The sequence below is a fragment of the Vespa mandarinia genome, chromosome 13, assembly GCF_050613455.1.
Source record: "Vespa mandarinia isolate Hongniang chromosome 13, ASM5061345v1, whole genome shotgun sequence".
Taxonomy (NCBI): Eukaryota; Metazoa; Arthropoda; class Insecta; order Hymenoptera; family Vespidae; genus Vespa; species Vespa mandarinia.
Window position 1 is genome coordinate 4031341 of NC_140822.1, and position 16160 is coordinate 4047500.

At 24.7% G+C, this 16160-nt stretch overlaps 3 protein-coding genes across 6 annotated transcripts in view; all 3 read left to right on the plus strand.

Moving 5' to 3' along the window:
* The first annotated feature begins 82 nt into the window (after nucleotides 1–82).
* Nucleotides 83–3153, plus strand: LOC146872604 (uncharacterized). Its single transcript, XM_085661109.1, has 9 exons — nucleotides 83–869; nucleotides 1063–1182; nucleotides 1269–1386; nucleotides 1466–1724; nucleotides 1799–1903; nucleotides 1998–2088; nucleotides 2538–2683; nucleotides 2845–2977; nucleotides 3041–3153. Exons 1-9 carry the CDS (start codon nucleotides 708–710, stop codon nucleotides 3089–3091), a joined length of 1185 nt encoding a protein of 394 aa, XP_085517235.1. The 5' UTR covers nucleotides 83–707; the 3' UTR covers nucleotides 3092–3153.
* Nucleotides 3154–4540: 1387 nt separating this feature from the next.
* LOC118448603 (uncharacterized) lies at nucleotides 4541–13347 on the plus strand. Its single transcript, XM_085661110.1, has 13 exons — nucleotides 4541–4647; nucleotides 7040–7157; nucleotides 7391–7448; nucleotides 7720–7822; nucleotides 8911–8945; nucleotides 9248–9380; nucleotides 11026–11143; nucleotides 11222–11477; nucleotides 11608–11733; nucleotides 11857–11947; nucleotides 12579–12724; nucleotides 13033–13165; nucleotides 13297–13347. The coding sequence occupies exons 1-13, from the start codon at nucleotides 4585–4587 to the stop codon at nucleotides 13345–13347; spliced, it is 1431 nt and encodes a 476-aa protein (XP_085517236.1). The 5' UTR covers nucleotides 4541–4584.
* Nucleotides 13348–16018: 2671 nt separating this feature from the next.
* Nucleotides 16019–16160, plus strand: part of LOC146872605 (beta-1-syntrophin-like) — a 281859-nt gene continuing 281717 nt past the window's right edge. For 3 of the 4 annotated variants that reach the window (XM_085660894.1, XM_085660891.1, XM_085660895.1), the window contains exon 1: nucleotides 16030–16160. This exon is cut by the window's right edge and continues 28 nt beyond it. The gene's annotated coding sequence lies outside the window, so the exon portion shown is untranslated. The other variant, XM_085660893.1, reaches the window with a different exon arrangement.

Here is a 16160-nt window from a genome sequence, read left to right on the forward strand (position 1 = left end):
TTAACAAGGACACTTCAAGAATTCACTGAATTTTATCACGGAAGATTAGTTATTCACATTTTCCAGTGGCACAGTTCTTTTACATTAAGAAACATCTTATCAGTTTCGTAATAGTCTAACTTCGTTATCAACAAATTTTCCTACATATCGATTACTTTAAATATAGATATTCATCAAATCTTATACTTGATTTCAATGAAAATGTCCCATAAGGTAGTCGAAATAATCAATTACTATTTTTCTTATTTCCGTATAGCTTACGACACACTTTTACTCTTGTCAATAATATCGATTTCACTTCACTGTCTATTTCCCCGTAACGCCTGGTTTAGCATGTATCTTATTCCGCGGTCGAACGATGACTGAGAAGATTGCAGTTCAAAAAACCACATTGCGCATGTCTTTATGTCTTTATTATGAAAAGAAGCAACAACCACTCCTCTCGTTTAATTGCGAGAACCACCATATGCTTTTATGTTTCGATGTACTTGACTCGTATCGGGAAGGGTTCAATACTACGTTAATGTATGAGAGGAATATATTATGCGAATTGTTGCTGTAGATTCGACCGACATTTACACTATTTTCCTTTCATTGTTTTCCAAATCGTTCTATAGACTGTAATGAACGTCAATTTGAATGCGCAATAAGGAAGAACCGTGAAGTGTGGTGTTTACTTCGGTGCAATTTTCGTCAGAATATTCATTATGTCTGTAGCGAGCGGTCTTACCTACTTCGAGCAACATTTTCTTTTTTCGAATAAATTTTTTCAATGTACTATGGGTTTGAGACCTTATCAAAGTTCGAGAGATCTGTTGTTTCAAGTGTGTATCATAACTGTTTATTTATTTCCAGGAGTAGCATACCAAGTAAATATATTTCTCATTAATTTGTACCTGATTATGCCTATTAGAATTATTATAATCATTGTTTTGTATTGTTTATTATTAATTTAAATTAATGTCAAGTATAAGTGGTTTGATTAAGAATTACAGTTTGTTGAGCGAATAAAAACTCGTAGATTAACAATAATGAAACATTATAAAGTTTTTTTGACTTTAGTTTTATCAGCTCGCCATTTCAGAAGTCCCTCTAGCAAGAACTATCAAAGTACTGCAATATATGTTCGCAGCTATTTGTTTTCTGTATACTTACAGTAATTATTACTTTAAATACGTACAAGTTCGTACCATTTATTTTTAACTTATTATATTTTTTTCAATGGATGGAAATTGATTTAAATAATTAGAAAAAAAATTTACTTTCAGATGAAATCAATTATTTCTCATATTAAATTTGATTACGATCATATGTCTAATAAGTACGAATTCGATATTACGGAAAAATATATTAAACAGAGCAAACTATATACGTTTTCTATCCTAGGTACGGACATAACATACTACATGAAAATCGGGATACGCAATACCTACAATTAAATTTATGTATGTATGTTTTATTGTAGTTATCTTCAACCTGTATTTTCTTGCAACAATAACTCCCTGCTTTATAAGTATTTTTTCATATCAATTTGGTACATTGGAAAATGTTAATTTAACTTTACCCATTCCTATTAATAATGTTTTAAACCTTGGGCCGATATATTACAGTTTACTTATTTACCAAGCAACAGGAATCTATATATCAATATCTGTAGCAATTATATCTTTTTCAACGTATTTGATATTCGTAAATCACGCCTGTTGTCAGTTAAGCGTTATAAGGTACATAGATGACTCAGATTCGTTTAGTTTTATCTTATGTATTTTAATATTCTTTTATAAGGTACTTATTGCAGATTAAAAATAGGACATCCATTTCTAAAACCACAGAAATTTAAACAAATTATGGATGAAGTCGATTGGATCGTGGACATAATACAGTGTCATGAAAGGATCTTGAGGTAAATTCACAATTATTGTCTATTTTATTGAAGTGTCCATCTTAATCAATGTGATGTATAATACATATTTTTTATTTCTTTATTCTTATTTAAGATATATTACGTTGCTCAACTCTTTTTCAAAAAGAATTTATATAATCGTGATTTCATTTGTTATGATTTTCATTATATTGGATTTTTTGTGTGTAAGTAATTAATATGTGATAAGTAAGGTGGTGGAATTAGAAAATATTTTAATATCTGTATCGTTACGATTATATTTTATAACAGTAAAGTAATTTTGTTATAATACATTCACGTATTCTTAGAAATGTTTAAAATTCCGTTTTTTTTTTCATTAACTTTAATTCTTCTAAATATTTTTATTATAAATCCTTTTTCATATATAATTATTCTGTTGTAAATAACTACATCGTATGTATTATTAAGAAGGATCGTTCCGAAATTGTTTTTTACAGACAATTATAATTCATTTAGAATTTTTCCTAATTTCACTGTCTTTCTTTATTAATTGTTTTTCTTTATTAACGTTTCAAAATAATGGATTCTAGAGATTTAATATATTTTCCTGCAGTTTATGTTTACTTAAGTCATCTGAAAAAAGAAATTTAAAACATCTTTATTTTGCTTTTAGATATTTCAAGCTTCATCGGTGGTTCGAAATATAAGCCAACTTATCGAATGTAGTTTCTACATTGCATGCTCTATATTTGTTACATTTGTTAATTTTTATGTTGGACAGACACTTATAAATCATAGCGAAGAAGCTCGCGAAGAATTGTGAGATTTTTATTGAATAATATGAAATATTTATTTCTCTTGTTTCAAGTGCAACTAAAGTGATAAGTAACATTAATTAGAAATGTATCTTTTTATAACTAGTCTATACGTAGAAGCTATTATGTTATGTGTTGTTTAAAAGATAAAATATTATTTTGCAGGTGTAAAATACCATTCTATATTCTTTCAATAAGAGTTCAAAAATTACTGTTATTTATGATATTGAGATGCTCGAAGCCATGTGTGCTTTCAATCGGAGATATATTCGTATCGTCCTATAAAGCATTCCTTGGGGTAAGTGGAAAAAGATATATTATATTAAATCTCATTATCTTAAAGAAGATTCTTTTATTTTAGTTATTGCAAAAAGCATTCTCTTTCGCATCGGTGTACCGCAATATACATTAACTTTACCTTACTTATATAAATCTGTGATGTATTATTATCTTCATTATTCGATCATCCCTTACCTTCTAAGAATACAAAATTGTAGTTACTGGAATTAAATATAGTGAAACTGTTGAATAATTATATGCAGAATTTTTTTTATAAAAATTTTTTCCTTTTTATGTATAGCTTATTATATATATATACATATATATATATATATATATATATATATATATACATATATATTCTCATATATATGTAAATATCGATCTGTTTCAAGATAATCGCTGAGACACTTTTATAATTAGATAAAGAATGTTTTTATATTCCGCTTCCGAACGTTTTATTTTTACATAGAAACGTAGTTTATACGAACTTTGACCTGAATAAAGTCGATGGACTTCAGTGTCGATTACTTCTAACGCACTGCTTATTGCTTTTATCGTGCATCGTATACAACGATCGTAATACGGCTAATAATGGTTGCGATTAATATATCCTACTGCAAATGTCCTTCAGAATTATATTTTCGAATGGATATCTACCATCTTGTTTTATTTTTCAATTCACTTGAATCATTTTGTTTGGTTTTCAATATTACGGAAATTTATAAGAATGACACATTCTACGATTTTTTTCTATAGATTCGATCAACGTTTATACTATTTTCATTTCACTGTTTTACTTATTATTCTCTCGATTATAATGAGAAGCAATTTGAATGCTCGAATGAAGAAGCGTAAAATTTGTTGTTTACTTCGATACAATGAACGTTAAATATTTCATTACGTCTGCGAGTGTTTTGATCTTCTTCGAATAACGTTTTCTTTATTCAAACAAATTTGCTCAGTATAATAATTGACTTTTGAACCAATCAAAGTTCGATTGGTCATTTATTTTTATTTTATGTAATAACTGTTTACATATTTCCAGTGATTGGATTCGAGGTAAATGTATTTCTTTTTAATCTATACGTAATTATTGTAATTAGAATTATTGTAATCATTGTAATCAAAATATTGCCGAATTTTCTTTTTTACGAAATTAAAAGACTAAGATATGTTTTAAAGTTACGCCAAACGAATTACATTGTTCGATCAGAATAATACTTTAGCATCATTTAGTCTTATTTATTCAGATATTCAGATGAATGGAATGTTTGCGCTGAAATAAGATTGAATGGGTACTTATTAATCATCTATTGTTAAGAAGTCATGATTAATAATCACTAGGAAATCTTATAAGGAGTTTTTGATTTCAGTTTTATCAGTCCATCATGTCAGATGTCACCCTGGAATCAACTGTCGAAATTTTGCAGATTGTGTTATCGTACTACATACTTTAAATCCCTACAAGTTCGTATCATTTTTTTAATAAATTAGCTTCATTGTTCAATGTTCCAAAAAAAAAAAAGATTGATGAAGTAAAAAAAAGAAAATGAACATTTTGCTTTTAGATAAAATTAATTGTTTCCCGCTTTAAGTTTGATTGCGAACAGCTTACCAATAAAGATGAATTTGAAATTACCAATGGATATATTAAAGGGAACAAAATATATGCTTATTCTATCATGGGTAAGCGTATTGTTATTTATCCAGATAACCGAAAATTTATTATTACAATTAGTAAAAGTTTTTTGTTTATTTGTTTGTTTGTTGTACATACCTTATGCGTTTATTGCATTTCAATAAAAACTTCGTACATTTTAAATACTATCTAGTATCACTTTGGTAGATTAGAAAATGATCATTTAAAATTACCTTTTCTTACGAATAATATTCCAAAGCCCTTAGCGATTTATTATAATTTACTTATTTACAAAATTACAATACTCTGTACCTTATTAATTCTGTCCAGTATATTTTTTTCATTGTATTTGATAATGGTATAACGCGCAATTTTTGTCAATTAAGTATACTTGATAAAATAATTTATCAAGTTTATCTTAAAAACGTTCTTTATCTTTATCAGAAGTATTATTTTTTCGAATATAAATGTCATTTTAGTATGTCATTATTGCAGATTGAAAATAAATCATTTCTAGAAAATAAAAAATTTAATCGAAAGATTTGATCTAACGTAAAAATTTCGAATGAATCAAATTGGATTGTCGAGATAATATTGTAGAAAGTTATAAAAGAGTCACGGAGTTATAATAATTATAATAATTATTTATTTTATTGGATTGACAATGTTTGATAAAAAATTATTTATAATACGTTTTTTATTTTTTTTTTTTCACTTTGTATAAATTCATTATATTGTTTTTGTTTAAGATTTGTTGATTTGCTTAATAGCTATTTGAATTAATAAAATATATGAAAGTGAAAAATAGTCTGTTCTTTTTGCGAATACGATTATCTTCAATTATTTTACAATTAATGCGAAAAGCATTTTTTTTTGCGATGTTTATTTGTTTGTCGGAACGTTCGTTAACTTCAAAACGAATTTTGACGTAATAAAAATATGAAAAATTATTCCTATCGTTCTACGATTTTTTTTAAGGAATAAAAGTATGTACTTACTCGTATGAAATACAAGCAAATGTTGTGAAGATACAGATGCATATTTTTCTTTCCTTTTTTTTTTTTTCTAGAAATTTCATTTTTTTCTCTTGTCTTATTGCGCATATATATATATATATATATATATATATATATATATATACATATATAGGCCAGAGAATCACAATGACACTTGAAACATTGATTGTATCATCGCACTACTAAAGGATATAATTCTTTTTCTTTTTCTTTTTTCTTTTTTTTGTATATCCAATCGATTTTTTTTTCATTAATAAAAAGACACCACACTGGAACGAAATGTGTCGTTAATGGAAATCGATTGAATTTAATTGAAAATAATTAATATTGTTCAATGTATATTGCGTCTATTTAACCATGTGTCCTGTACCGCGGTCGGACAACTACTGACTATGGTTGCAAACAATATATCTTTCTGCGCATGACTCTCGATTGAAACGGAATGAATTATTTAATTTAATCGTTCGGAACAACCAACTATTTTCGTAATTACATATATAACAGTATTATCAAGAAGGGTTCAATATCACGAATATGGTACATCTATAAGAAAAATATATTTTATGATTGTATACTATTGATCCAATCATTATGGTATTATTTTCATGTCACTATTTGACAAGTTATGGTACGAACTAAAACGAAGGGTTATTTAAATCCTTAATGAAGAAAAATTCTAGGAAATTATTTTTTATCTTGATATTTTGAAAGTTACATATTTCGATATGTTTTTGAGAGATCTAACTTATTAAGAAGAGCATTTTCTACTTTCATATAGAGTGGTTCAATTCATAATGGGGCTACGTCGATATCAAAATTCATACAATCAATTATTATTTATCTCTGTAGTAAAATTGTACTCGTTGCCAATATTTTTACATCTGGTAAATGTTATCGTGATCAATTTACTCATTGTCATTATCATAATTATATATATATATATATATATATATATATATATATATATTTTTTTTTCTTTTAAATTAATGCTTCATTAATAATTTTTTATTAAAGTATAATTTTTATTAATTTGATTAATATAAAAATTATTATTAAATTAATTTAATTAATATTTATTAATATAATTTTTTTTTTTTATTAAAAATTGTTTTATTCTATTCGATTCGATGGACATATATATGTATATTAATTACTTTTTAAAATGTGATTAAACGTATTAACACATTGATTTGTTACTAATATTTTACATTTTCAGTTATATCAATTATTTATATCAGAGATTAATTTTAAATTGGTTATCAATATACTTCAGAAAATATTTACAGCTATAAGTTTTATATGTACCTATAGCACAACTTATTTCAGTTTCGTAACGGCACGTACGATATTTGTCTTATATTTCATTTATTTTTTCCATATTGAAGATACTTTTGACAATTATAAAGAAATATTATTTCCTCAGATGAGATCAATATTTGCTCATTTTAAGCTTGATTACGAGCTGATATTACACGAGGATGAATTATATATTATGAATAAATATATGAAACAAAGCAAATTTTATACATTGACATTCCTGAGTAAGTATGAAAAAATATATGCCAATAATTATATATATATATATATATATATATATATATATATATAATATATGTATATATATATATATATATATATATATATATATATACATAATATTACAATTACACACATACACACACACACACAGATACACTCAAATATATATATATATATATATATATATATACACATATATATATGTATATACATATATGCTTTTGAATTTTTGTAGTTATTTACAACCTCTATGCTATTTCCGTGATATCACCGTGTATTTTGAATATTTTATTGTACATCTTTTATGGATTGGATAACGTTGATTTGATATTACCATTTTCCATCAATAATAATATTACAAAAGCAGGATTATTATATTATATTTTGCTTATTTATCAAATAATAACATTTTATATCTTGTTGATGGTAGCTGCTATATATTTTTCATTATATTTGATAGTAATACAACACGCATGTAGTCAATTTAGTATTATAATGTATATGATCAATTTATAAAGGATATTTCATTTTTAAATATGATTATTTCATTTTAATTTATTGCAGGTATAAAATACGGCAATTATTTAAGAATCGAAAATATATAAAAAATGTTTGCCTCGATGGAATACATAATTATGACGAATTATATTGGATAATTGATATTATTGTTCGTTATAAAAGAGTTACCAACGAAATTGTCCGAATTAATTCATATTTTTTTTTTTTCTTAATTTACGGATTATAAATGAGCAAGCATATGTTTACGATGAATATTTAATTTAATTATATTTTATTATAATAATTTTATATTTTGTTTCCTTTTTCTCTTTTTATCTTCTTTTTTTTTTTCTTCTTTCAAGGTTTGTCAATTTGCTAAACAATTTTTCCAAGATATTATACTTAATTCTAGTTTTCTTAGCTATGTTCCTCATCGTCATCGATTTCCTTTATGTGAGTAATTAATTTATAATAAATGTGCTAATTATTTATTATTTTATTAAAATTTAATTTAAAATAAAATTAAATGTAAAATTTCTTTATAAACTTAAATAATCACACACACACACAGACACACACACAAACACTCATGCACATACACACACCCGCACACGCTCGCACACACAAATGTTTTCTAAATTATTTAATTATATAGCCATAATTTTACATTTATTTAATTACCTTTTAATTATCTTTTGCCAGCTTTTCCTTATATTAGAAAAAGCTGACAAAAGATAGTGCAGAAATGTTAAAAAAAAAAAAAATAAAAAAAAGAAAAGAAAAAGAGAAAAAAATTCGATAATATCAACATTCTATATGGAAGAATTCAATACATACGTATCTGTTTTAAATATCGAAAAGTTCTAGAGACATAGAGTACAATTATTTTCAAGCAAAACCTCATTTTTCATAGATTATTTATATAAGGAAAAAAAAAAATGAAAAAAAAGAAAAAATGGCAGATAACAAAAAAAAAAAAAAATAAAAATTGTCGATCAGTCATTTTTTTCCAATTTAAATTTATAAAACATTTTGGCACAATATTTATTTATTTATAAAAATATTGTATTGTAAACTCGTTTTCAATCAACATTCATATGTTATATATCGCAATTTGTTTTCAGATATTTCAAATATCATTGAAATTGAAGTAATGAAGTAATGAAGAAATGGAGTAACGTTGAAATAATTGAACAAAGCATTTATATCTCCTGCTCTATATTTACGATATATATTAATTTTTATTGTGAACAAAAGCTTATAAATCACAGCAACGCAACTTTCGAAGAATTGTAAAGAATTGAAAAATTGTAAAAAACTACCAAATATTTATTTCCCTCCTTTCTCTCTCTCTCTCTCTCTCTCTCTCTCTCTCTCTTTCTGTCTCACTCGTCTTTTTATATAATATTTTATATCTAAAACGAATTTTATGTTGATCGTAATTAATATTAAAATAAATATTATATTAATTAAAATCTATTATTTAGTTTTTTTTTTTTTAATTAGGTGCAAATCAATTATTTTTTAAATAACAATTTTTTTTTATATACATATATTTATTGTTATTATTATTTTTTGTTTTTTTTTTTTATAGATGTCAAGTACCCTTCTACAATCTTTCTATTAGAACTCAAAAGCTCCTGTTATTCGTTTTAATAAGAACCATGAAGCCATGTGAACTATCAATAGGTGGTTTCTGCGTGTCGTCGCATGAAGTTTTTGCTGTGGTAAAAATTAATTTAATGAAAAGTATATATATATATATATATATATATATATATATATATATATATATATTACAGATGATCCAGAAAGCATTTTCATTTTCTTTAATGTATTACAATGTGCAATAATTCAAAGTTATATCGGAATAACGAATATATGAAATGTATTACAAAAAAAAAGATTGAATTATATCTGTAAAGACAAAAAAAAAAATAAAAAGCAAATGAAAAAGAAAAAAAAACAGAAAAAGAAATCGGATATATACATTCGTATTAAATAGTAAAATGCAACGAAATAATTAATTATCAATAAAGTATTTAACGTTAAATAACTTACATTTTGTATATTGCATTCCTTCAATCACAAAATATCTTTCTATTTAATTAAGAAACGATTTATTATATATCTATCGACATTTTATCATTGCATAATTTTTTCCTCACAAATATATATATATATATATATATATATATATATATAATATATATAAAACGTGCGCAATATTATATCATCGATATGGTCAACTGTATTTCACTAAAAAAAAAAAACTGATATAATAATTTGTCCGTTCCGTCTTCTACGGCGGTCGAACATCGACTGAACAGGCTTGCAGGTAAACAGTGCCATCTGTGCATGTTTTTCAGAAATAAAAGGAAAAGGGGAGAACTCCCCTCGTTTAATAGTTCGAAAACTATCACCTGTTTCAACCCTTACGTACGAAAAGTAAATTGTATCTAAGAGAGAGAGAGAGAGAGAGAGAGAGAGAGCAAAAAAAAATATTAACTGTCTATTGTGAGAATGAAGAAACGCATAAAACATTATAACATTACATTCTATCGATCGAATTATTAATAGTACTATTTTCAATTCATCTCTTTTACTATTACTACTATCTATAAAATAATGATCGACAATTAGAATATGCAATGAGGAAGAAGCAGCAAGGTTCATTGTTTACTTTGACCAAGTTTATAGTAGATATGCATACATATGTACGTCGGAATGATTCTGAAAGGGCTAACATCGAATATCGAACAACACTTTCTTTTTTCGAATCGACTGGTACAATTTTTAATAGGCATACATCCCCATCAAAATTCAGTCAATCATTTTTTTCTATTTTTTACAATAATCATTTACGTGTTACCAGGGATTTTGCATCAGGTAATTGCTTCTGTTCTGTTTTCGATTTATATGGGTCGTTATTACTTTTTTTTTGTTTTCTTTTTTTTTTGTTTCGTTTTTAATTACATGATAGTTATATTATTTATTATATTTTATTTATTTATCATACGATGATTATTCTATAGTAATTACTGTGTAAATTATATATATACGTATATATGTATAAAAAAAATTATGTTCACATTTGATATTTACAAACGTTTCGCAATTGCAGCTTTACCAGCTATTAACGACAGATATTAAATTGGAATCGTCCGTCAAAGTGCTTCAGCAAATGTGTACTGCAACATGTATCCTATGTACCTACAGTGCAACTTCCATTAAATACGTAGCAGTTTGTAATAATTTTATTATACTGATCTACATTATAAAATGAAAATATTTTTGGATTTGTGAAAGTTAGTGAGTTATTTTTCTTTTTTTTATTTTTTCTTTTTTTTTTTTTTTTTTTTTTTTTTTAAGATGAAAAAATTATGTTCCCATATAAAATCCGATTATGATCGGACATACGACGAGGAGGAATTTAACATTATGGAAAAATATACGAAAAAAAGTAAAATTTATACGTATGTCATTGTGGGTATGCACATAATTGTATAAAATCATACAATTAACGGATAGAATATTATTTAGTTATCATTTTTGCATTCTATTGCAGTTATTTACTTTCTATATGGTTGCTCTTTGATATCATCAAGTATTTTAAATCTTTTCTTATATCTCTTTGGTAAAAAGGATAAAGATCAATTAACATTACCCATATCTATTAATAATGATTTAAGCTCATGGTCGTATTATAGTTTACTCATTTATCAAGTGATAATGATTTATTTGTTATTGACAATAGCCTGTGCCTGTTTTTCATCATATTGGGCATCGATACAACACGCTTGTAGTCAATTTAGCATTATAATGTATGTATTTAATTTTTCGCAATGTTACTTTTTCTATTCATTTTTTTTTTTTTTTTTTCTTTAACTTAATCATCAACCCGCATTTTTGACAAATATCTCAACATTATTTTAGAAATTGTTCTTGTTACAGACGAAGGATACATGAACCTTTTCAAAAGCATCAGATGTGTTTACGTAAAATTAGTTATAATAGAACACCTGAAGAGGAATTCGATTGGATATTTGATATAATAAAGCGTTTTGTAAGAGTCACCGAGTTAGTCTGAGATAAATTTATATTAATTAATGCATTATGAATGAGCTAGTGTATCTAAAACCTATATATATATATACATTAATTTATATTTTATGATAATTCATTTTTTATTCTCTTTTCAAGATTTGTTGACTTGATTAATGATTTTTCGGAGACGATCTACTTTGTTATAATTTCTTTTGGAATGTTCCTCATTGTTTTTAATTTTCTTTACGTAAGTTATTAGTTTAATGTAAAATATTAGCTATATATAATTCCACAATATTAATTTGTTTTTATTGATAAAAATTATTCTCCATAAATTCGAGTAACTTTGAAATATGGCATTAATATTTCTATATATTCTAAACTTTATTTTATTTTTTTATCCTCAAATAAGCTTAGCTAATATGTCATATAATGATGTAATTATTTGAAATAAATATTCTTTTGATTTTTATTTAAACAATTATTGGATAAAAAAATTGTGCTTTTTTTTTGTTTTTCCTTTTGATAAATTATTTTCTATAATAATAATCAAACGTTTACAGAGAAACTTTTCGATCAATCTAATTTATATGTTATCTATATTCTTTTAACAACTTTAGAATTATACATAGATTTTTGTTAAATAAAATTTCAGAAAATTCCATATGTATTGTTGGTTTATATACGAATATTTAATGCTTTTAAGATTAATATTATATGATTACATTTAAAGAGAAAGAAAAATGATGGTTTGTATATTGCGCTATTTTACATAATATTTATATGCATATATATGTCTTTATAGGAAAATATTGAAGAAACTTTTTTTGTGGATATTTTTATAAATATTTTCTTGTACATCTAATCTTTCCTCACAGATGTTTGAATTATTTACGAAATTGAAAAGGAAAATTGAAATAATTGAATGCAGTAGCTACATTATTTCCACTCTATTAACTACATACATTAACTTTTACATTGGACAACGGCTTTTGAATCATAGCAATGACGCATCTAATGAATTGTAAGATTTCTAAGATACAACAGAATATTTTCATTTCATTGATAACTAACAATAATATATTCGAAAGTCGTGCACAATGGAACGAAATAATTAATATCTTCGTATTTATAAAGTTTAATATAATTTAGTTAAAAAAAATTTTTTTTTTAAATATTAAAAAAGCAAAAAAAGAAAAAAAAAGAGAGAGAAAGGAAAAGAAATTAATACAGCATTAATACAGCCATTTTTAAGTTTGACATAGCTGTATTTGAAAAGAATTTTCTAATCGTTGTAATATTAATTATTTTTAATAACATATCTGTTTTCAGGTGTCAAGTTCCTTTCTACGTTCTTTCAGTGAAAACTCAAAAGCTCTTATTATTTGCGATCATGAGAAGTATGAAACCGTGCATATTATCGATCGGTGGTATGTTCGTATCATCGCACGAAGTTTTTGCTTGGGTAAGAAAGATAAAGAAAAAAAAAAAAAAAGAAAAAAAAATAACAAAAAGAAAAAAAAAAGAAAAAAGAAAAGAATTTAATCAGAAATATGTTTGACGTATTTAATTATAACGATTAATCTTTTATTTTAGTTAACGCAAAAAGCTTTTTCGTTTTCTACGGTTTATTACAATCTTCGATAATTTCAAATGATCATATAACGATAATAATGTGTTATCTAATATTATTATATATTTCAAAGTTTTGTTTATTTTCGATGATAATCGAACATAATCATTGATTATTAATGTTTATCAATAATACGACAGTTAATATTAAAATACTTCTTGTGAATCTGTTTTTTAATTATCTAACATATTTTTTTTTTTTTTTTAACATAAAATCGTTCTCTTTATATTCCAATGTATACATTATAATATATATTTTATATAAATATTTAACGAAATGTTATTCCTATTGGGAATATTTATATGTAAAATGTTTGAAAAAAGTCAAAAAAAAAGAAGAAGAAGAAGAAAAGATATTTTCTTCATCAGAAATATTTCTTTTTTTTTTTTTTTTTTTTTTTTTTTGCACGGAAAGTGATCTTAATATTCCAAATTTTCTAATTTCAGATGACTTATTCGATATATGAAATAATATATAAAAGGAACAAAAAAGAAACGAGGATAAGAGACTCGTATAAAATATAAATTAATTTGTATAGAAAAAAGTAATTTTACTTTTTTAATATCTTTTTTTTTTTGTTCATATAGATTTATTATCAAAACATTTAATATATTCCTTGCTCTTAATTATGCGAAAATAAAAAGAGAACGAGATAAAGAAAGAAAACGCTAAATTGTATACAGTGAGTCTTAAAAAATATTCGTACAACAGTCAATTTCAATAAAAACATTGTAGAACTTTGTTTATTTAAAAAGAAATCTCAATAAAAAAATATATATACATATTCTTAGAAATCTGTAAAACGAATGTTATAAAAAAATAATTATTCACTTATATTTCTTATGAAATTATTAACAAATTTTCAAAAATTAACAGAAAATATATGCGTAATAAGTATTCGTAGAGTTTTTCTGATTTTAATTCGTGATAATTGTACATTGGATAAATACAAGTTAATACATCTTATATCAATATATCTAGGATCAATATATCAGAATATTTAGAATATTTGAAGACTTTATTGTCAATACAGATAGTGTTCTAAATTTATATATATATATAGTAAACAGTGATAATCGTAAAATAGAACAAAAAGGCAAGGAAATTACAGAAGAAGAAAGGAAAATTATTACAAATTTATATAATAAATGCAAAACACTGAATGAAATTTTGAAAATTATAAATCGACCATGTTTCACGATTTAAGGAATCATTGACAGTTATGGAGACCAAAGAACTTTTAAAAAATAAATCCACGAAATGGATATAAACGCAAAATAAATGATTACACTTGGCCGATGGATAATTCGAAAAATAAAACAAAATTCAAAAATAATTGCAGCAAATATCGCTGCTAAATTTAAAAATAATTTTAATATTAATCTGTAGTACAATAGTACTATTATATAAATAGCGTAATTTTTTACGAGCTATAGAATATCATGGTAGAGTAACTCGTAGAAAATATTTCGTAAATGAATTCAATAAAAAGAAACGATTAGAATTTGCGAAAGAGTATATAAATATTTCTATAGAGTACTGAAATCATTTTATATTTACTGATGAAAGTAAATGTAACATAATTATCGTCGAATAGACGATGTACTGTATGGAGAAAACAAAAAAAAATATCGAATATGAGAAAAATAATTTGCAAGCATGAACGAGGCTTTATCACAGTTTTGGGATCTTCATGAATGCAAACGTAGTTGGATCTTTCCATTTTATCGATGTTATCATGGATCATAAATTGTATATTGATATTTTAAAACAACATCTTCAAGCTGATGTAAATAAAATTGAATTACAGAACAATTATGTGTTCTTACAAGATAATTATTTATATATTAAAGCACAATACTTATAATACGCAATGGATCTTGCATAATGTATCAAATCAATTAAAAGTCCTCTCACAATCTTCAGAATTGAATGTTACAGAATTTATGAGGTATTATAGATAACTTATGGGATTATCTCGAAGAAAACATTCTTAATTATCATATTTCTTCCAAGAAAGATTTAAAAAATGCACTGTTAATAGAGTGAAATAAAATTTCTAGTATTAAAATCAAAAATTTAGTAAATTCGATGCTATAAAAGCTTAAAGCGATTATAAAATCTAAAGGGTATCTCATTAAGTATTAAAATTGCAAATAAATTGCTTTTTTGTTACGTTTATGTATTAAAATGTACAGTTTTTGTTTGTAAATGTAGAAATGTAGAAATACTTATTACGCGTATATTTTCTATTAATTTTGGAAAATTCATTAATATAACAAATATAAATAAATAATAATAATGTTTTAATAATATTCATTTTAAAGAATACGTATATATATATTTTTTGTTAAAATTTTTTTTATAATAAACAAAATTTTACAAAGTATTTATTCAAATTCATTAACGTACGAATACTTTTTACAGTCACTGTATATTTTCACATACAATACTTTCATATAATATATTAATAATTGAAAGAAGATAAATAGGCCGGTAAAAAGGTATTCTCATGTCGATAAGAGTAGAAACCTAATAGATAGGTCGAGAGAATACCAAGAGATGTCGCTGCAATTCGTTGAAGCGAGGAGTAGGACTACCCCCACCATCGAATAGCATAGTTGGTAGAGGGGAACCAGGAGCACGGGATTAGGACGAGTCGACGAGCGAGTCAGTACGACTCGTGACGTCCTCGACGTCGGTCGATCTTATTTTTTCCGTATATTCTGTATTACATACTACACACATACACATATATATATATCTATATATTAAACGTACATATATATATATATACACATATATTACATATCGTGCTTTAACATTC

What these genes read in the sequence shown, in the direction of transcription:
- LOC146872604 (XM_085661109.1), top strand. Translation starts at nt 708, where the DNA reads ATGTCTGTAGCGAGCGGTCTTACCTACTTCGAGCAACATTTTCTTTTT. An exon ending in ATTACTTTAAATACGTACAA is followed by an intron (nt 1,183 to 1,268) that starts GTTCGTACCATT and finishes ATTTACTTTCAG; the next exon opens with ATGAAATCAATTATTTCTCA. An exon ending in CCTATAAAGCATTCCTTGGG is followed by an intron (nt 2,978 to 3,040) that starts GTAAGTGGAAAA and finishes CTTTTATTTTAG; the next exon opens with TTATTGCAAAAAGCATTCTC.
- LOC118448603 (XM_085661110.1), top strand. Translation starts at nt 4,585, where the DNA reads ATGAATTTGAAATTACCAATGGATATATTAAAGGGAACAAAATATATG. An exon ending in ATTGGATAATTGATATTATT is followed by an intron (nt 7,823 to 8,910) that starts GTTCGTTATAAA and finishes TGTGAACAAAAG; the next exon opens with CTTATAAATCACAGCAACGC. An exon ending in AACGCAACTTTCGAAGAATT is followed by an intron (nt 8,946 to 9,247) that starts GTAAAGAATTGA and finishes TTTTTTTTATAG; the next exon opens with ATGTCAAGTACCCTTCTACA.